Source organism: Hyperolius riggenbachi, chromosome 6 (genome assembly GCF_040937935.1).
Source record: "Hyperolius riggenbachi isolate aHypRig1 chromosome 6, aHypRig1.pri, whole genome shotgun sequence".
Taxonomy (NCBI): Eukaryota; Metazoa; Chordata; class Amphibia; order Anura; family Hyperoliidae; genus Hyperolius; species Hyperolius riggenbachi.
Genome location: NC_090651.1, coordinates 251,261,969 through 251,284,337, shown reverse-complemented (window position 1 = coordinate 251,284,337; position 22,369 = coordinate 251,261,969). Strand labels below are relative to the sequence as shown.

The following is a 22,369-nucleotide window of genomic DNA, read 5'->3' as shown; positions in this document are numbered from 1 at the left end:
GCCAACAATCACCATGTGTGTACGTAGGTTTAGAGTATGTATATTTCTTTTGGCACTCTAGTATCATCCCGTGTCCCAAAAATATAGTGGTAGTTTGTGTTTCCGCTAAGAAACTGACCAGCAGAACCCCACATATGGGTTGATTCGCTAAGCGAAATAGTGTGAGCAACCTCCTGGTTTTTTTTATTCAGCAGGAAGTGCATTTGATTGCTTCAAATCCAAACTGCATGCAGTTTGCCACTGCAGACAATAAGTTGAACATATGACATTCCTTGCATACGGGACAGTAGAGGTGATGGCTTCAGCGCTTCCAATAATGATCGGATTAAGAAAATGTGTCGTTTCTGCTGTTAAAATGTATGAATGAATAATTTATCAGCAATTATAATTAAAATAAATATCCGATTCCTTCAGGTCAATTAAAAAGCTACACACATACACTAAATTGAACCGGTCAGCTCCCAGCAGCAAACAAGACCCAGGTTATTGACACAAAGTAGATTTTGGTCAAGTATTGCCGCAAATCCTATGTCAAAACACTGGGCTCTTGACTAGATATAGGCACTACCAGATAAACAAGAGCCGAGTTGGATCAATCTCTTTTAAAGCTGCCCCCACTCTCTGGAACTTGCTCCTACCTGCCAGACGCACACCCACCTTTAATACCTTCAAACAAACCCTCCCCTTTTTATGCTCGTGTACCCACCTACATCAGCACCATAATAAGTTCTGTTGGGCACCCTCTCAACAGATGCACTTATTGTCTCTACCCCCACCCTTTGGATTGTAAGCCTTTGGCATTGCCCTCCTCTATAGTGTTGCCAGCTTGATTATTCAATTTTACTGTGCCACCTCTCTTGTGGACTAGAACAGTCTATTTTGACTAATGACATAGAACTAATGTTATCAAAGACATTTGCATGATCTTGTTTAGTTGTGAGCTACTTTGTATGTCCTACCTTGAGTTAAGCCATTTATCTATTGTGCAGCACTGCCTAATATGTTGGTGCTTTATAAATACAGGTAGTCCTCGGTTAACGAACGAGATCGGGACTGTCATCTCGTTCTTAACCTGAATCCGTCCTTAAGTCGAGAGTGTCCGGATTGAGGTGATTTAAATGTTTTTAAGTGCTTTAACATTGATCTAAAGACGCCATGTGTGTGTGGGGAGGTGAGCAGATACATACCGCACACCTCCGTGCCCTGACGTCACCCTCTGCCTCTACAAAACACCTCCGTATCATTACACAGATCCGCGTCCTCTGACCCGGATACTGTACTGCGCTGCGCATGCGCAGTATGCCGGGTCGCCTCCTGGCCTGCATCAGAGGACACGGATCTGTGTAATGATACAGAGGTGTTTTGTAGAGGCAGAGGGTGACGTCAGGGCACGGAGGTGTGCGGTATGTATCTGCTCACCTCCCCCCACACACATGGCATCTTTAGATCAATGTTAAAGTACTTAAAAACATTTAAATCACTTCAATCCAGCGCTCACGGTGACGTCATCGACAGGGCAGAGCTATTGGCGGGCTGTCCATATCGGCGGGGCGTACGGAAAGCGGGCGTCCGTAACCAGAGGACTACCTGTACAATAAAATAATAATAATAATGCAGTGTTGACCAAATCTATTTTCTCTTCCTTATCTTATGAGATCTTATAAGAGAAGCCTGGGAAGAACTTTTATTCAGTAGAGTTCAGTTATAAAAATCTTGCCTAGTTCCCTCACCACCTGTCACTATCATATCTAGGTTATGGTTAAATATTTTCTCAGGGGGTCTGCTGCTACGCTAAACAGAAATCTGCTTTATCAATAATCCGGCTTAAGTTATCATTATGTGTTGGGGGTAACATGCACTTTCAGTGACTATTTTTGTAATAAGCACTATCCGTGCCAGAAATGAAAAGTTTCCATTCTCTGAGTCCTCAACATGAAATGTCATCTTCAATAAAATGAAGAGTGTTGAGAATGATGGCTGTAACAAATTACACAGAGAGAGGAAAAGGCAATTACCAATCTCACAAAAGTGTACCAGCCTCTGAAACAATACATATCACTCTGGTGCGTAACAGAATTCAATTTTTTTATATTTATAAAAACATGCTGTTAGGAAAAAATGGATATTCATTCATGTTATAAAAGGTAATATATTCATAGAATGATCAATGTTTAATCAAAAAAGCTAGGTGGAGGGCTCCTTGAGATCCCAACGATAACATGCAACATTTTGGAAGAGGACAAATTACCTGAACTAAGGGAAATGTGAAAGGAACTACTGCAGACTCCCTGCCGAAAATCTCTAAACCTAAAACAGATTGGCCAACACATGAATAAAATCCATGTTTCAGAGCCATGATTTCCTCTAACCGTAAAGAGGACCGCAACATCATCGGATGTACTCAAGATTATTCTATGGTGAACATATATCACCTTGTCGATGTAACACAGTGTTACCATTCTGTACTGTAGCCTTGACATAGGGGACCCCTTGGGGCCCAAAACGACTTTTTTGGAATGGTTGTGTCACATGTTTGGATAAACAGGACTTGGTACTCAAGAGTGTGCAGACCCTCTGGAATTTGTTGTGTATTCTATGTAGAAAGCTGCTGAATAAACCTTTATGGACTTTGCTGACTAATCTGTTTATGGTCTTATGATTGCGGTGTCAATCACGAAGGCTAGGCAGCCATGATCTTTTGCCATTTTGAAAGGTGTGCAGTCTTTACATCAGTGGTCCTCAAACTAAGGCCCGCGGGCCGAATGTGGCCCCCCACGCACAAAAAGGTATTATAGATGCGGTCAGCTACATCTTAAAATATTGGTGGTCCGCATATATAATGAAGCCAGAAAGCAGTAATTTCAATCAAATTCCACATCAGGTGACACTGTTGTCCAATTAGACTGCAGGTTGTCACCTGGGTATGCGTCACTGTCTGTCCCGCAAAGACTTCTACATCATTTTATGTATACTCCGGCCCCCCAGTAGCCTGGGGACCCCTGCTTTACATAGTTACTGGCTTCCCTTCTGAAATACTGATCTCCGCCTTTAAAGCACCTTTAAAGCGGACCCAAACCAAACTTTAATTCAAAATATTTAGTAGCACCACTGACACATACGATAAACACTCTTTTAAGCCTATGAGCATTTCAGTGTGATTTTCACTCTTTTCTTTTCATAACTAGGGTTATACAGGTGGCAGCCATTACTTCTGAGCTTAGTAGGAGGTTTTAGATCATGGGTGTGTTTGTCATCAGCTACCCTCCCTCACAGGGGCATCCTCTATGTGAAATCTCAGAAAGCTGAGATCACCTCCCCTGTGTTTTGTTTTTGTTTTTATCTCCTCCACCAGTTTGCCGGAAAAATCACAGCAATATGAAAGGAAGGGAGGGGTTCCTCCAATAAATGTAAAATATTTTATATTTGTCATCATGCAGCTGAAAAAAGGCTGCTATTTATTATTATAATTTAGAAAATAGATTTTATTTATGAAATCTTCTATTTTTAATTTGGGTCCACTTTGACCCTTAGACTGCTGCAGATGTTTATAAGAGTCTCTTGTGTTTCCACATCAATCTAAAGGCATTTTAGTCCTAAGCTACTTCCGCCTGCCTTGGCCGTGACCTATAGGTATTTTTGTTTCCACGTATCCCTTTGCCACAGACGTCTAAACGCATATAGTATAAGGTTTTGGCTCAATAGCCAACTTTCTTCTTGACTTGAAATATGCAAATAATTCTAAGATGATGCAGATTCATGCAAATGTTACTGCAAGTCTATGCAGCTTGAAAACGGAACAACATTAATTTACTGCAAGATTCAATTAGTCCATTTACATTTTAGATTTTCAAGATACATGCGTATAATTGTGTTTTTGATAATTCTGTATAATAATATTTAGCATTAATCTCAATCATCTTAATTTTATTTGCACCTCAGAATCCTTTCTGACTTATGTGGACTTGGGCAAGATATTTAATAAACACAATCCAAACATAGCTGGCTCCAGGGCTGTGGAGTTGGTACAAAAAATTATCAGACTCCAATTATTGACTCAGATTCCTCAGTTTATGATTCCACTGACTCAAATCCTCTAAATTACCATACATATAACAATCTTGTTGATTGTATGTAACATAAAAAGCATTTCATCGCTGACACAGCTTAGGAATTTTAAAGTTGGCATCTGGTTTAGAGAACAAAAAGTTCCTGGCTAGGAATTTAAAACTCTTCCCTATCTGCCATCCCAGCCTGTCATTGCCAACAAATTCCCTGGCATGCCGTCTTTATTATAAGACTCACTGGAGGCCCATATCAGCTGGGTTCCAGCATGAAGCCCCACCATCATCTTGCAGAAAAAGGCCTCTGCCTTTTCTATATCAGATATAGAAAACGCCAGGGTCATTTTCTGCAAGGGAGAAAAATGATGTACCAAAACCCAGCTGATATGGGATTCCATTAAATCTTAATAAACAGTGTTGGAGCGTTCTAAATTCTAGGCACTAGTGAACTTTATGTTTTTTATGCACATGAGAGATGCAAATTAACTAAAGTTAGGATATAGCTGCAGAGTAGATGTTGAATAGAAATCAAAACTAGCCCCTGGTAAGAGTACATGCAGAGGGTACAGACAGGAAAAAAGAACATTGATCTGGCCTAGGTAATCTAACTGTGGGTACAGCTAAGATTGATATGCAGGACACAATCTATCAAAGGGAATTAATTTGGCAGCCTCTGCACATCACATTTTCTTTACCTGCTTCAGGACCGCGCTAATTGAAATCTACACCCTGTTTGGCACCTGCTAGCTCTGCCAAGGTGCAGATTTCAATATTCCCCACCGCATGTGCTGCTCTCTCGCCAGTGCAGACCCCTCGCTCTGTCGTCATTATGACGGCAGAGCTCCCTGAGTGTTGAGTGGCATCGGGAAGTTGCGGTGCTGATTAGCGGCGGTAGTTAGATTAAATGCTCCCGGATGCAAGGAACCGCAACACACCAAAATGCACCGTTGTGTCAAAACGCAGGAAATCAGCGCAGATGTGAATGACTCCCTTGCCCTTTTGTGTTTTGGAAACTGTTATTCATTTTGTATCTTGCAATCTGTTGTACATTGTATTCATCAGGTTACATTTTACACTGTAATTACCTATTTTGTTTTTTGTACCAGTGTCCATATTGTGTACCAGTGTTCCCCAACCCTGTCCTCAAGGCCCACCAACAGTGCATGTTTTGTGGAGATCCACAGAGGTAGTTAATCAGCTCTGCTGAGACAATAATTGCCTCACCTGTGCATGTTTGTGGTTTTCTGCAAAACGTACTGTTGGTGGGCCTTGAGGACAGGGTTGGGGAACTCTGGACTGTATACCCTTGTATGTATTATTATATACCCCATGTTTGTTTTTCTTACTTACAGTGCCATTGAATATGTTGGTGCTTTATAAACCAATAACAATATACCAAGGGGTTTCCTGCGTACCACAGAGGGCGATTTTTGCAGGTCCTCCATCAGCTTAGGATAAATATGTAATTAGACAGTGTAAAATCAAAACAAAAAACACACTAGGGGTGCCACTGGGACCTCTGCTTGGTTTACTATGTTAAAAATGCATAATGTAGCCTTTACAGGTTCTGACTATTTACATTGTGAAAGCCACCTGATTTTTGTACATGTTCCCCATCAGCTTAGGATAAATAGTATGCAACAAAAAATAGGTGCGGAATGAGTTTCTTTATGGCAATATCCTATCATATTCCCCCTCTGTCTCCTATTCTCACACTAACCTTCCCCTTTTTAATGCCCAACACTTAACTCCCACTGCGACCTGGACCATTTCCTCTTGAAAGAAAAAGAAAAAAAACAAAAAAATTAAAAAAAAATTGAACTACCGGTACAATTGTCACATACATTTAACAAATGTTGTGAGCCAGTAACCTATGACCTCAGATAGGTGCACCACTATTGCAACTCCTGAAGCCAATAAATATCCCTGTTATTCTGGATTAAAGAATGTCGGATTAATTTAGGACTGGGGGCAGGGAAGCACAGAATAATCCTGGCTAGCTGTGCTGATGCAGTTTTATAGTTATAGCTCAAGGCTACTTCCTAAATTAAGCGCAGCTTTAAAAAAGGAAAAAACTTTTTTTTTTTTTTTTTTTTTACTTATTACATTTTACTTCTCCAGAATTTTCCAGCCCACCTGTGCGGTGACTTGCTTTTAGGGGAATTTCTATGCCTTCATGCAATAGCCAATATCTAAATAAGTTCTGTCTCTGATAAACAATCCACATTGTCTGTTAATCTCAACAATTATATATTTTTGTTAACTAAATCTTTGAAATTTAGGAAAAACCTCCCCACTTTTCCATGTCCGTCATTTACTGACTTTGCAAACAAATGACTTCTACCTACTAAAGGCTCTATACTGAACTACCAAGTATTAAACAGTTCTTTATTGATGGCATAAAAACATTTATACACAAAGACAGTGTAAATATAAAATGTTTTTTACTTTCTGCTCCGTTTCAAGGAATCGCTTTAGGTCATCAGCATCCAGGTGGTCCTTGTGGTTGCTGTATGTTAACATCAGCAGGTACAGGTCCCGCCTCGTGGACATCATCTTGTAGAATGCACAGAACTCATCAAAGCCAAGAGTTCCCTGGTTGTCATCTGTATCTGCCTCCTAAGACAAAGCACAAAAACATCAAAATTATTTAAAAAAAAAAAAACAACAAAATATTGTAAAGGACAGCACCATGAATTAGTTTTAATGTGAACCTGAAGTGAGGAAACTCACTTGAGGTTATATGCATATCCAAGTAGAGGAAAGGGTCTACAAATCAAGCTTTCGGTGTCCTTGGTCTGTCCCGTTATTACTTTGCCGTCGACCATTGAAGTGATATGACATGCTAGGTTGAATAGCTCTTTGCCGTTTCTTGGGCAGTCTTCAGAATTACGTCCATAGTAGTTTTGAAGATCAGCACACATGTACTGGGCTCACTCATGTGCAGTATAGATTTACTAGTCTTTGGAACTACTTAGGGACACAAGTAGCTGCACAAGGAGCGTTGAACACCCAGCCAGTTGCATAACTTCAACCTGAGATGGGGCAGGAAAAATGTAACCGACCAAGGACTGGGAAGGCTCTCTATGGTATCCAGAGCCTTTCCTCTGCTAAAGTATATATCTAACCTGAAGTGATTTTCCTCACTTAAGCTTTGCTTTAACTACTAGCCAACTGTGTCACGCCGATGGGCGTGGCAACAGCCCCAGGACCGCCTAATGCCGATCGGCGTAAAGTCCTGGAGCTTGAGTTTGTAGGAGATTACGCACAGGCTGTGCGCGCGTAGTAGAAGTATTGGAGGCTGGCACTTCCAAACGTGAAAAAAGCTCTTTATTGAAACATTAAAATTAGCGGTAATGCTGTATTACCACTAATTTTAATGTTTCAATAAAGCGCTTTTTTCACGTTTGGAAGTGCCAGCCTCCAATAATTCTACCACACGGATTGGATCCAGAGGTGTGAGGATCCTTTGAGGCTTTGGCACCCATATCCCTGCTTTGTATGAGTGCCACTCTTTTTACCAGTGACTCTACAGGCTGTGTGCGCGCGCATCTCCTGCTAGGTAGGCAGAGCTCCGCCTTCGGTCTCCCAGCGGCGATTGCCTCGTCTAATTAGGGTGTACAGAGCTGCAATCTAGCAGATGTCCCCTCCAGAGCCACATAGGTGCTCGGCTGTCATAGGCCGAAGCCTATGACAGCTGATCATGGGGATTGGCTGGCGGGGGAGTATACAAATATAAAAAAAAAAAAAAAAAAAAAGAAATTTGCAATTCAGGTTGGAGTGAAGATCTGAGGTGGCCCACAATGCATCACTGCTGAATATGCAAATCATCCCTTTATTGTCTAAACTAAACACACCTCCAGAACCATGAAGAAAGCTTATACATGTGCTTCCTTTAAACCTTGTGTTGGAAACCCATGTTGAGCTGAGCAGTTTTAGTGCATTAAGTGGTGTTTCTGCCCATCCCATTCAGTGTAGTAAATAATTGCCACTTTTGAAGCTTAATTCTCTGTGGAGGAACAGTAGCTTCACTGCTGCCGAAAGAGAAACAGCAAACAAAGCCATTGCATCATGGTTGCAGGTCCCTTTAACCGGGTGAAATGATTTGACATTGGATAAAAACAGCAGAACACAATACACATCACTGAAAACACATAGTATTGCTACTGCCTGTACTGTTTATGCACACACAAGTCCTGCCACTGCCATATGTTATAGAGTATAAATAGAATGCAGTTAGAAAAGGGTAACTTGGCAAACAGCTTGCAAACAAACTGTTAGAGGAAGACGAAAGAAATATAGTGTCTAATTTCTTCCTTCTATAAATAAGCACTACAAGAAATTGGGAAAGTCTGTTTTGTAGAGATCTTAGTAGCAGAAACCGACTGCAATGGATTGCTACCCTCTAATGGTAATCGTTAGGCTCAAGTATAGAGAGCAAGGATTACTGCTACAACAGGTCCCACTACTTAAAATACCAAACTAGGGCCGCAAAGGCTAACTTCTAAATGCATTTTAACAGGAATATTAAAGGAAAAAAATGAAAAAAAAAATCATTTCTCAGTTTTCGGCCATTATAGCTTTAACCACTTGAGGACCCACCCTTTACCCCCCTTAAGGACCAGCGTTTTTTTTTTGTGATCTGTGCTGGGTGGGCTCTGCAGCCCCCAGCACAGATCAGCTGGCACACAGAGCGATCAGATCGCCCCCCTTTTTTCCCCCCTATGGGGATGATGTGCAGGGGGGGTCTGATCGCTCCTCCTGTCTGGCATGTTGCGGGGGGGGGGGTGCACCTCAAAGCCCCCCTCCGCGGCGAAATTCCCCCCTCCCTCTCCTATCTGCTCATCCCCGGTGATCGGGGCTGCACAGGATGCTATCTGTCCTGTGCAGCCAGTGACAGGCTGTCCCCTGTCACATGGCGGCGATCCCCGGCCGCTAATTGGGGATCGCCGATCTGCCTTACGGCAGTGTTTACATTTAGCCTGCGAGCCGCGATCGGCGGCCCGCAGGCTATTCATGGAGCCCCCCGCCGTGAATTGACAGGAAGCAGCCGCTCGCGCAAGCGGCTGCTTCCTGATTAATCAGCCTGCAGCTGGCGACGCGTCCTGCAGCTGCCACTTTGCCGACGCGCGGTATGAGTGCGCGGTCGGCAAGTGGTTAAAATAATACATGCTACCATAATTAAAATCTACATATTTTATTTGCCTATTTGTCCCGGTTATTACACAATTTAAATGATGCCCCTATATTTATTTTTTTTAATCCTGTAAGAGAGCGCTCTCACTTACAGGATGTGAAGGGAGGTCGGGAAACTTTTTTTCTAGAGAGATCGCAGCTTCTGAAAGAAGCAGTCGGTCATTCTAATGGGGACTTAGATCAATGAATGGGAACTGTGTTGCCATTCATTGATCTCCGGGCTAATGGGCGGTGGTACGGGAGTAAACACGCGATAGTGTGTGTACAGCAGGACAGTAGCAGCAACGTGCAAAAAGCGATAATGGTTAAAGGACACCAGAGGCGAAAATAAACTAATGAAATAAAAGAAATAAATCTTCCTTCTCCTAAAAATGACTTAAGATATTCCAGTTTTATTTTAGGTTTAAAATCTACTTTTTAAGTTTTAACTGTTTTATGGTTTTTGCTCAATTGCTCAATTATTCATTGAAGTATGCCAGAACTAAAATCTATGAACTATTGAACGTTTTATCTCTTTCCTGCTCTCAAAAGCCATTTTTGCTAGGAAAGGGTTTTATAGTTGGAATTTCTTATCAGTGAGGGTCACACTGTAGTCACTTCCTGTCTGAGTCAGGACTGAGTCAGCCACTTACATACCTGATATTTAACATAAATAGTTACCTAAGGGTCTGAACTTTTTAAATATACATGTCAAGAGAGTATCTTATTCAATTTTTTAAAAATTATAAGCTTGTAAATAGTGATGGACGCAAATTGAAAAAATGCACCTTTATTTCTAAATAAAATATCAGCGCCATAAATTGTGATAGGGACGTAATTTAAATGGTGTAATAAGCGGGACAAATGGGCACATAAAATGCATGTGTTTTAATTACTGTAGCATGTATTAATTTTAAACTATAATGGCCAAAAACTGAGAAATAATGATTTTTTTCCATTTCTATCTTAATCTTCCTGTTAAAATGTATTTACAGTAAAGTGGCTCTTAGCAAAATGTACTACCTAAAGAAAGCCTAATTAGTGGCGGAAAAAACGAGATATAGATCAATTAATTTTGATAAGTAGCGATAAAGTTATTAGCGAATGAATGGGAGGTGAACATTGCTCGGATGCATAAGATTTTCGAAGCTGTAGGCTGAAGTGGTTAAAAAGTGAAAATAAACTACTGTATATACTCGATTATAAGTCTAGAAATGTATGTTTGACTTGCTAAATCAAAGTATAGGGGTCGACTTATACATGAGTCATGGGCAACACTGAGCACACTGAGCAATATGTGTACTATTAGTGACATTCCCATTTCCAGCAACTTACACTATTGATGAAGGAAATGCCAATAAAACACAGGTCTGAAAGTCTTGGCCACAACAATTAACAAGGAAAGGGGCATGGGGGAAATACTGGGCTGCATAAAAGGGAGTGAATAATTGCTGCACTTGAGGACCTGAATGAGTTATTGGCTGCACTTAAGGGACAGGAGGGGTTAATAGCTGCAGTACTGTATGCAGTGTAGTCATTAACCCCTCCTCCCAAGTGAAGGTGTTAATTCTTCCTAATCCCCAAGTGCAGCCATTAACTTTTCTGGGTAGACTTATACTTGAGTCAATCAAAAATTACAGCTTAAGAGGGTCAAATATTGGGGTCGACTTATACACAAGTTCGACTTGTATTCGAATATATATGGTAATGAGATAATTTTATGTGTAGTACAGCTAAAAAAAAAAATAGAACATTAATAGTAAAGAAACGAAACCTATTGTTTCCAGTACAGGAAGAGTTGAGAAACGTCAGTTATCTATGCTAAAGAGCTTCTCCGAGCACTCCGACCCAACTTGGGTCGGCTACAATGCTGTTTTTGGGAGCACTTATACATCAAAGAAATGCCGACAGACAACTTCAGATAATGTTTTTACTAAAGAGAAATTCAAAAAGGTCATTAGCTCTGCAAACAACAATCTGCATTTTAAACTATAAAACAGAGCAAACTGCAAAAATGACAGTATGATGCAATGCTTTGAAAAAAAATACACAGCTGAAAATAAAAATATGAGACTCTTATTTGCTGCTAATTTTCTATGAATTATCTGTACTATGCATACAATTCTATAATATTTTTTTTTTCACTTCAGTGTCACTTTAAGCCCTATGTGCAATTTTTAATTTGCTTTATGGGGGATCCCACAGTACTCCGGAGTAAGGGACCATCCTATCTAGAGCACTGCCTCTCTGCAGTTTGTGTGGTACTTTGGAGCTAGTGACTTTTTTTAAGTCTTGAGTATTGATCTTTTCCATTGAAGTGAAGCTCTTGTTTTAAGTGAACGGATTTTGAAGGAACTAAACTATTTTTTTTTTATTGCAGAATCACCTTCCGGCTGTCTCTCCCTGCCATACATCCACCCCACCTTTCCATGCATCACAGCACAATTGCTACCCCTCTATCACAACTAGAGGTGTAGCGAACGGTTCGCCGGCGAACGGTTCCAGGCGAACTTCGGGGGTTCGCGTTCGCCTGCACCAGGCGAACTTTTGCGGAAGTTCGATTCGCCCCATAATGCACTATGAGGGTCAACTTTGACCCTCTGCATCACAGTCAGCAGGCACATTGTAGCCATTCAGGCTACACTAAGCCCTGGAGCCCCCCCCCCTCTTATATAAGGCAGCCTCCGGCGGCCATTACAGTCATTCGTCTGCCTGCTATTAGACAGACTAGGGAGAGCTGCTGCAGACTTGTTCTTCTAGGGACAGATTAGTTAGGTTCTTGGCTGCTTAGCTTGCTCCTGGCTGATTGTTATTGCTTTTATAGCACCCAGCAACAGCTCTTGTCAGAGCTCATCCTGTACTTTTTTTTTTTCTGTGTGTCAAACTGACACTTTTGTTGCATGCACAGCATTGCTAATTGATAGTGTGTGTGCCACTGCCAGCAGCCCAGTACATTCAGTGACTACCTGTGTGTGTGACAGGGAGCTGCACATTGTACTACCCAGTACTGCATATACCCCAGTACCTGTTGTGTATACTTAACCCACCTCATCACTGCATATACCTAGCTTTGTGTTGAGTGAACCCAGCTCACTGCATCTAAATACCTGTTGTGTTGAGTGAGAACCCACCTGGCCACCTCACTGCATCTAACTACCGGTTGTGTTGAGTGAGAACCCACCTCACTGCATATAGCTAGCATCCCCCCGAGATGGACAAAATGGACAAACCAGGTAGAGGAAGAGGTAGAGGCAGGCCCAGAGGAAGGCCACCAGGCACTGGCAGGTCTGTGCGAGGTGGTGTTTCTCTGATTTCGTGCGGACCTGCCCCAAAATACAGTGCTCAGAAGAAGGCACGTGCCATCACTTCCCAAAATCGTGAGGAGGTGATTGAGTTTTTAACACAGAACACCTCATCTCCCGCAGCCACCAGCGCTACAACAAGCACCACATCCGCTGAATTTGACACTTCGCAGGAGTTATTTGGTGGTGGTGAAATCACTAATTCCCAGCCACTACTGTCACAACAACAAGAAGGCGCAGGTACACCACCTCATACGTCTGAGTTAGGTGGCGATAGTATGGACGTAACGTGTGTGGATGGGGATGATGGTGGACCACCTGAAGTTGGTGCACTTGAGGAGGTGTCTGAGGAAAGCGCAGCTGGCCAGGAGGATTATGACGACGATTATACGGATACCACATATGTTCCTGGTAGAGGAGATGACCAGGGGGACAGTTCAGAGGAGGAGTCAGAGAGGAGTAGGAGGAGACGACTCCATGATAGAAGCAGAGGGAGCTCGTCCTCAGAAACAGCTGAGGGCAGTGTCCGGCGCCATGTATCGCCAGCTATGGCCAGCCAGCACACATGCCCTTCAACGTCAGCTGCTGATGCCACCGTAGCGCCATCAGCCCAGGGGGGCTCAGCGGTTTGGAAATTTTTTCACGTGTGTGTCTCAGATCGGAGCAAAGCCATCTGTTGTCCGTGCCAGCAAAAAATGAGCCGTGGAAAGGCCAACTCTCACGTAGGGACAAGTGCCTTACGAAGGCACCTGGAGAGAAGGCACAAACAGCTATGGCAAGAACACCTGAGGAAAAGCAGCACCCCTCAAAAGACAAGCCACCCTCCTTCTCCTCTTCCTCCTTCAGGTGCATCGTCTTCATCCATTTTCTCCCTTGCACCTTCACAGCCACCCTCCTCCACACCACCTCTTCCCTTGAGCGGTTCCTTCTCTTCTGCCCACAGCAGTACCTAGCTGTCCGTGAAGGAAGTATTTGAGCGGAAGAAGCAAATGTCTGCCAGTCACCCTCTTGCCCGGCGTCTGACAGCTGGCGTGGCGGAACTATTAGCTCGCCAGCTATTACCATACAAGCTGGTGGAGTCGGAGGCTTTCCGTAAGTTTGTGGCCATTGGTACACCGCAGTGGAAGATACCAGGCCGCAATTATTTTTCACAAAAGGCCATACCCAAACTCTACCGTGCAGTTGAGAGGCAAGTGGCGTCATCTCTGGCACACAGCGTTGGGTCAAGGGTCCACCTGACCACGGATGCCTGGTCTGCCAAGCACGGGCAGGGCCACTACATTACATACACAGCCCATTGGGTCAACCTGGTGACCGATGGCAGCAAGCAGGGAGTACGTGGCTGCGCAGCAGACCGACTTGTCACACCTCTACGGCTTGCAGGCAGGCCTCCAGCCACCTCCTCTCCACCTGCTACCACCGCTTCGCTGTCGTCATCCTCCTCCTTGGCTGGTGCCACGATCTCCTCTCCAGCTACACAGCCCCAGCACCCCAGGGCCTATGCTGCATGCCAGGTACGACGGTGTCACGCAGTGTTAGACATGTCTTGCCTGAAAGCGGAGAGTCACACTGGAGCAGCTCTCCTGGCTGCTCTTAACAAACAGGTGGAGCAATGGCTGACCCCGCACAAGCTTGAGATCGGCAACATGGTGTGTGACAACGGCAGCAATCTGATTGCTGCGTTGAATTTGGGAAAGCTGACACACATACCCTGCATGGCACATGTGCTGAATCTGGTCGTGCAAAGATTTGTGTCCAAGTACCCAGGCTTAGAGGACGTCCTGAAGCAGGCCAGGAAGTTGTGTGGGCATTTCAGGCGCTCTTACAAGGCCATGGCACGCTTTGCGGAGATTCAGCGTAGAAACAACTTGCCGGTGAGACGCCTGATTTGCGATAGCCCGACTCGCTGGAATTCCACCCTGCTGATGTTCTCTCGCCTGCTAGACCAGGAGAAAGCCGTCACCCACTACCTGTATCATTACAGTACAAGGACACAATCTGGGAGGATGGGGATGTTGTGGCCCAACAACTGGACACTGATGCGAAATGCATGCAGGGTCATGGAGCCCTTTGAGGAGGTGACCAAACTGGTGAGTCGCGATGAGGGCACCATCAGTGACTTGATCCCCTACGCCTACTTCCTGGAGCGTGCTGTGCGTAGAGTGGTGGATACAGCTGTGGAGGAGCGTGAACGAGAAGAGTTACGGCAGCAGGAGTCGTGGGAGCCATTTACACACGAACCCGGTGTTCCCACAACACCTGCGGCAGCACAGAGGGAGGAGGAGGAGGAAGAAGAGGAGTCGTGTGGGGAAGGAGAGGAGTCAGACTCTGATGATGGTGATGATGAGGAAGGTGTTTCTGTGGAGGAGGAAGAGGCGGCGGAAGAAGAACACCCGCGGCAGCCGTCACAGGGGGCTTTTGCTGCTCCACGTTCCCGTGGTATTGTTCGTGGCTGGGGGGGGGGGGGGGGGGGGGAGGAAGAGGAGTTGCGTCCCGTCACTGAGGAAGAGCAAGAGGAGATGGAGAGTACCGTCTGCATCCAGCTTTGTGCAGATGTCCTCTTTCATGTTGTCCAGCCTGTTGAGGGACCCCCGTATCAAAAAACTCAGATGAATGACCTGTACTGGGTGGCCACGCTACTAGACCCTCGGTACAGGCACAAAGTGGCGGACCTCTTAGCAACTCAACAAAAGGCGGAAAGGATGCAGCACTTGCAGAACAAGCTGTCGATGATGCTTTACAATGCATTTAAGGGTGATGTGGCTGCAAAACGCAATCAAGGTACCACTGGCAGTAACCCATCTCCTCCCAAGTCCACGCAGGCAAGGGCAGGACGCTCCAGCGATCTCAGGGTAATGTCGGACATGCGGACGTTCTTTAGTCCAACTCCTCGCCATAATCCTTCCGGATCCACCCTCCAGCAACGCCTGGAGCGGCAGGTAGCCGACTACCTGGCCTTGAGTGTGGATGTAGACTCTGCGAAAAGCGACGATGAACCCTTGGACTACTGGTTGCGCAGGCTTGACCTGTGGCCAGAGCTGTCCCAATTTGCCATACAACTTCTCTCTTGCCCTGCCGCAAGCGTCCTGTCAGAAAGGACCTTCAGTGCAGCTGGAGGCATAGTTACTGAGAAGAGAAGTCGCCTAAGTCACGACAGTGTTCAGTACCTGACCTTTATCAAGATGAATGAGGAATGGATCCCGGAGGGCTACTGCACGACCGAAGACTAAGTCAGTCCCCACACACTGCATCTCTGCCTGCAGGCCGCTTGACTGCCTTCTCCGCCACCACCAACAGGGTCCAGGACTCTAGGCGGATTCCTGAATTTTTTTAAGGCCGCTGCTAGCAGCGGCCGCTACACTAATTTTTCTGGTGCGTGTACATGCCTGCCTAATTTTTCTGGCTGCACTGCGGGCGGCTGCAACAACAAAACAAAAGGCATGTACATGTGCCCATCCCCCTTCATGATCATTACCTTGCCGCGGTGAAGGGGCTTGCGCATCACAATGAAGCAATGACCGCCGGCTATTTGAATGTCTCGGGTGGGGGTGGCACACAAAAGATAATAAGGTCGTTGCTTCATTGTGGTCAGACCAAATTTGATCAGCTGGACAGTCACTGTTGTTCTATCATTGAGCTACCACAGCCCGGCGACCATATGGGCTTGAAAAATGCCACGGCCTACACTCTGGCCACGGTGCACACCAGTCCAGTACGGCCGTCACTACGCAAACAGCGGTTTGCGCTGCGTTACACAGTGAGTTTGGTGTGTCAGTGTGTAGCAGAACTCTAATTACACTCCCTGATTGATGTATACCCATGCAAGACGTTTTAAAGCACTTTAGGCCTGCAATTTAGCATTCAATGTGATTTCTGCCCTTAAAATGCTGCTTTGCGTCAAATCCAGATTTTTCCCCGGGACTTTGGGCATGTATCCCACTCCGCCATGCCCCCCTCCAGGTGTTAGACCCCTTGAAACATCTTTTCCATCACTTTTGTGGCCAGCATAATTTTTTCTATTTTTGAAAGTTCGCATCCCCATTGAAGTTTATTGCGGTTCGCGAACTTTTCCGCGAACCGAACCTTCCGCGGAAGTTCGCGAACCCGGTTCGCGAACCGAAAATCGGAGGTTCGCGACATCTCTAATCACAACCACCCCCACTGTCACAGCCACCCACCACACCACTGCTCCTTACCACCACTCAGCCACAATACAATACATGAAGGCCCTGGAAAAATCATCTTTCAATTTGCTGCCAGAGGTCTTCCATTGGTTCACGCTCTGGACCAATCAGAATCTTCCCTGAGAAGGGATTCCATTTGTCAGTTTATTAGACCAATGAAAATCCTCCCCCAGACTGAGGACCAATTGGGAGCCCTGGCAGCAGATCGAAAGATGCTTTGCTGGGGTATCCTGTTGTATTGCGGTGGTAGCCCAGGGGGGAGTGGCAGCTGTGAAAAGATTCTGCAATCAAGAAAAAGTAGAAGACAGAAAAAGTAAAAATCAGAAGAAAGAAGTGGCATTTTTTTTTCTTGAATACTGATTAAAAACTTTGTTTTAACACTAAATAGGCAGGGGGTCAAAAATGCTTCTGTAATATAGATAGATGGTATATCAGTTTTTCAATGGTAGTTTAGCTTTTCTTTGAACTGTGTCCAACACAGACTTTAATCCCTTATTACCTATTCTGGAACAGGCAGACAAATGTATTAGAGAACAAAATGTAATCTGTAATAATTATAATTAGAACAATGGGGGGCGTATTAAAAACCGACTGCTTTGCAATAGCTGTCATTTAATAATCGTAACATTAAAATACAGGTAGGTCTGTACCAAACAATAAAGCAGAGTTTAGTAAAATGTTTTGCGAAACTTGCCTTCACTTTTAGTGAGATTGCGGTGCCAGTTTTCATTTAGACAGAGGAGCAATGCCAACACTTGGATGTACAAGCCAAATGAACCAGCATGCTGAATGCAGCCAGACTGCTCCAGGAAATAAAGGGGTAGGGTTGGCAGGATGCCGGTCATGGTTCACTGGCGATGTGAAGATAGATGTGGGCAATAAGGAGGCCTGTGTGCTCAAGACTGGCTGTTCATGTTAATTGGATGCAGCTTATTATCGAAGTTACAGGGATCTTGGCTTAACGAGGCATGTAAACATATTCTGGAATATTGCAAAGCAAAAGCAAAACGGTTTCAATAGCTTTTGTTAATGGAGCAGACTGCAAAATTAGAAATGCAAAATATAGCATTTCTATGCCAATATTATAGGAAAAGAACATTAAATTGCTTCTAAATATTGGATTACCTGTACAGGCAGCGGATGTAAAGAAAAAATACAATACTACAGGTCTTCCCCAGGTTACATACGTCCTGAGTTGCAAACAAACCCGCAGATACAAATGGCAAGGCCGTGGCTTCCACATTGAAGGAGAAGATTACTGCATAGGATTCTCAGTAAACATGCTGCAGAGATCACCTGCCAGTACTAAACGTGTTGCCGCCTGATTCATTTCAAAATGTAAATCATGGAGAGGAAAGAATTTACTATGGGCATATCCAGCCTAAATCATTTATAAACAATTAATGAAAATGCTTATTTCTTATTAAACAAGGACTGTAGTGGAAATAACGTAAAGTGATCCTGTGCCGAAGCTTGGGATCAAAATGAGATACTTGGCTAAAGAGAGGGAAGCCTCAGGATCCAATTGAGGCTTCCCTTGGTGCTCTGATGTCCCCCGTTGCTAAGTGCAGCTACCCTCTAGGGATCCCATCTGAAAATGGCGCCTGAGAATAATGGCACACGGTGTTGCCGCTAATCCGTTTGCCGCTTATCGCCATTTAACGTTAAAGCCTTATTGTTATTTACCGTTAACACACAGAACCCTCTCTGTACCTATCCCTAACCCCTAAACCCCCCTAAACCTCCCTGGTGGTGCCTAACCCTAACCACCCCCCTGGTGGTGCCTAACCCTAAGACCTCCCCTGGTGGTGCCTAACCCTCAGACCCCCCCCTGGTGGTGCCTAACCCTAAGACCCCCCCTGGTGGTGCCTAACCCTAAGACCCCCCTGGTGGTGCCTAACCCTAACCACCCCCCTGGTGGTGCCTAACCTTAACCACCCCCCTGGTGGTGCCTAACCCTAACCACCCCCCTGGTGGTGCCTAACCCTAAGACCCCCCCCCCCCCCCCCAAGGTGCCTAACCCTAACCTTGACAGTGTTACATTAAATTAAGTTAACAGTTAACAGTATTGATAAATAACGTTAGTGTGTGCCACTATTGATAAATAACGTTAGTGTGTGCCGGTTTCTTTTTTTTCCTTGTGCGCCATTATTATGCAGTACTAACGATAAATAGCGATAAGCGTATCTTTTTAATGTGGCGCCATTTCTATGCATAGGCGCTGTGCGCCATTATTCACTGATCCGCCCCTCTAGGTCAGGGCAGCACTCCTCCTCTGTTACGAGCATGGCCATGCATGCACAGTAGCACTGAGCTCCTTGTACACAAGTGGCTCTGGCTTACTGCGCATGCGTGGGCGGGATCGTGCAGCCACGCTATAGGAAGAGGAGCTGCGCAGCCCTGATAGGATTAGCAACAATGCCTTGTCTTTAATCTTCAGGGAGGTTGCACTCAGTGACGGGGGACATCAGAATACCCAGGGAAGCCTAAATAGGATCCTGAGGCTTTCCTCTCATTAGGTAAGTAGCTTCGGCTCGGGTACACTAATTAAATGTTGGTCATTGACTTTTTCACTCCCTGTCAGATCTCTATAATGAATGGCTAAAAGAGGTAAGTGGATCACTTTTTTTCCTCCCTCACTAATGTAATTTGGTTGAAGTTTAGTTTAGGCGTGTATCCAACAAACCTCTGCCTCCCTGAACAGCAATCTCTGTACAGAAATGTATGCTTAGCTCAGCTTAAAGGACAACTGAACAGAGCGATATGGAGGATGCCATATTTATTTCCTACCTGATACCGGATTATTGTAGGATCTGCCCAGATTAGCTAAATGTTTGTTTCAGGTGTGTGATGCAGATACTACTGCAGCCAAGGAGATCAGCTGGACTATCAGGCAACTGGTATTGTTTATAAGGAAAAAAAAAATATGGCCGCTTCCATATGCCTCTTACTTCAGGTGTCTTCTAATGTGTATATTTCCAGGGGAGAAAAAAGAGGGAAGAGATAAAGAGTAGGAAAAGTACTCCTGTAGGAGTGTGGGGTAATACAGATAAAACAATTCAATGTAAAATGTAGAGACAAACAATGACTGTTAACTGCCAGCCAAAAGGTGCTGATGGCCATGTTACCTTGAGAGACCACATAGTATAATAAAATAAGAGGTTTTGTTAAAATGTTAACGTGACTAAGGTTTCTTCTCTTACGTGACTAACAGATTACTGCAGGGACTCGGAGAAGTGTTAAATTACAGGTTTAGCACCCCTGCTGTATTCATTTTTGTCAATCAAAACGTCCAGGAAATCAAAACCACTAATCTAGCCCCACACACTCTCTAAAGGAAAGGTCATTCATTTATTCGGGCATTAAAACACACATTCATCTTTCTATTTTGTCTGCTTTAGCAGTTGCTATGTCCCTAGCTGCAATGCTTATTCTATGGGACCTCTACTTAGTGAGTAATTAACTTTAAGGGCATTGCACAAATCAAAATCTGCAGGTTAGCAAAAGTAATCTGATAAAAGACAAGTGATCACCAGAGAACAGGAAGTGCTGCAGCAGCTCTTGTTACTTGTAGTGGGTCCCTGTCATTACTCCTATAGCAAGTCATACATGAACAGATTAAAAACAAAACCCCTATATTCTACAAATAGAGATAGCCCGAACCTCCGATTTTCGGTTCGTGAACTTCTGCAAAAGTTCGGTTCGCGTGATCTTTCGCGAACCGCAATAGACTTCAATGGGGATGTGAACTTTGAAAACTAGAAACATTTATGCTGGCCACAAAAGTGATGGAAAAGATGTCTCAAGGGGTCTAACACCTGGGGGGGAACATGGATGAGTGGGATAGACGCCAAAAGTCTCGGGGAAAAAAAAAAATCTGGATTTGACACACAGCAGTGTTTTAAGGGCAGAAATCACATTGCATGCTAAATTGCAGACCTAAAGTGCTTTCAAACATCTTGCATGTGTATACATCAATCAGGGAGTGTCATTTGAGTACTGCTTCACACTGACACACCAAACTCACTGTGTAACGCACCGCAAGCAGCTGTTTGTGTAGTGACTGCCGTGCTGGACTGGTGCGCACCATGGCGAGAGTGCAGGCCGTAGCAGTTTTCAAGCCCATATGGTCGCCAGGCTGTGGTAGATCAATGATAGAACAGTGACTGTCCAGCTGATCGAATGATCAAATTTGCTCTGTCCACAATGAAGCAACCTTATTATTTTGGGTGTGGCCCCCCTCTCCCCGAGACACTCATAACTGTCGGTCATTGCAGAATTGCGATACACAAGCCCCTTCACCGTGGCAAGGTAACTATCACAAAGGGGAATGGACACATGTACATGCCTTTTGTTGTTGCAGCTGCAGTTCAGCCAGAAAAATTAGGCAGGCATGTACACGCACCAGAAAAATTATTATAGCGGCCACTGCTAGCAGCGGCCTTAAAAATTCAGGAATCTGCCTGGAGTCCTGGACCCTGTTGGTGGTGGCAGAGAAGGCAGTCAAGCGGCCTGCAGGCAGAGATGCTGTGTGTGGGGACTGACTTAGTCTTCGGGCGGGCAGTAGCCCTTCCACGATCCATGCCTCATTCATTTTGATAAAGGTGAGGTACTGAACACTTTTGTGACTTAGGAGACTTCTCTTCTCTGTGACAATGCCTCCGGCTGCGCTGAAGGTCCTTTCTGACAGGACTCTTGAGGCAGGGCAAGACAGAAGTTGGATGGCAAATTGGGACGGCTCTGGCCATAGGTCAAGCCTGTGGACCCAGTAGTCCAAGAGTTCATTTCTGCTCACAGTGTCTACATCCACACTTAAGGCCAGGTAGTTGGCTACCTGCCGGTCGAGGCGTTGGTGGAGGGTGAATCTGGAAGGGCTAAGGCGATGCTTTGAACTAAAGAATGTCTGCATGTCCGACATCACCATGAGATTACTGGAGCGTCCTGTCCTTGCCTGCGTGGACATGAGAGGAGGATTACTGGCAGTGGTACCTTTATTCCGTTGTGCTGTGACATCACCCTTAAAGCTAAAGTAACCCCATATTTAAAAATAAAAAAGGCAGATACTTGAGAGGGAAGGCTCGGTCCTAATAAACCATCCCTCTCCTCTCCCGATGCCCCCGGTGCTGCGCTGGCTCCTCCGTTCGCATCCCCCACCGAGGGGACTTCGGGAGCAGAGGCCTCCCAAAGACAGGTGGCGCGCACACGCGAGTGCGTCAGAGGGATTGTGCGTGCACAGTGTAGAGCGGCCCGTCTTCGGGAGCACTCGGGCTCCCTGAAGCATTTCCGAAGCCTCCCTTCGGCCGGGAGACAGCGGTATTTGACCGAAACGGTCGAATACCGCTACGGGGGAGCCAGAACAGCAGCGGGCACCAGGAGAGGAGAGAGCATGCTCTATGGGACCCAGAGCCTCCCTCTCCTTAGGTGAGTATCTGACTTTTTTTTTTTTTTTTTTTTTAAAACTGGTTCCCATTAGCTTTAAAAACGCACTGTAAAGCATAGTTTCCAGCTTGTTCTGCATGTGCTGCATCCTTTCTGCCTTCAGGTGAGTTGGCAACATCTCCGCCACTTTGTGCCTATACTGAGGGTCTAGTAGCATGGTCAAACAGTACAGTTCATTCACCTTGAGTTTTTTTTTTATACGGGGGTC

The 22,369-nt window shown here is 44.9% G+C and overlaps 1 protein-coding gene across 14 annotated transcripts in view; it reads right to left on the bottom strand.

The window, feature by feature from the left end:
• Nucleotides 1-22,369, bottom strand: part of PLCH2 (phospholipase C eta 2) — a 1,280,386-nt gene that overhangs the window by 445,443 nt on the left and 812,574 nt on the right. For all 14 annotated transcript variants that reach the window (XM_068240676.1, XM_068240675.1, XM_068240674.1 and 11 more), the window contains one exon: nucleotides 6,510-6,680. In XM_068240676.1, coding sequence (XP_068096777.1) covers nucleotides 6,510-6,680 — 171 coding nt within the window. The remainder of the gene's footprint in view (nucleotides 1-6,509; nucleotides 6,681-22,369) is intronic.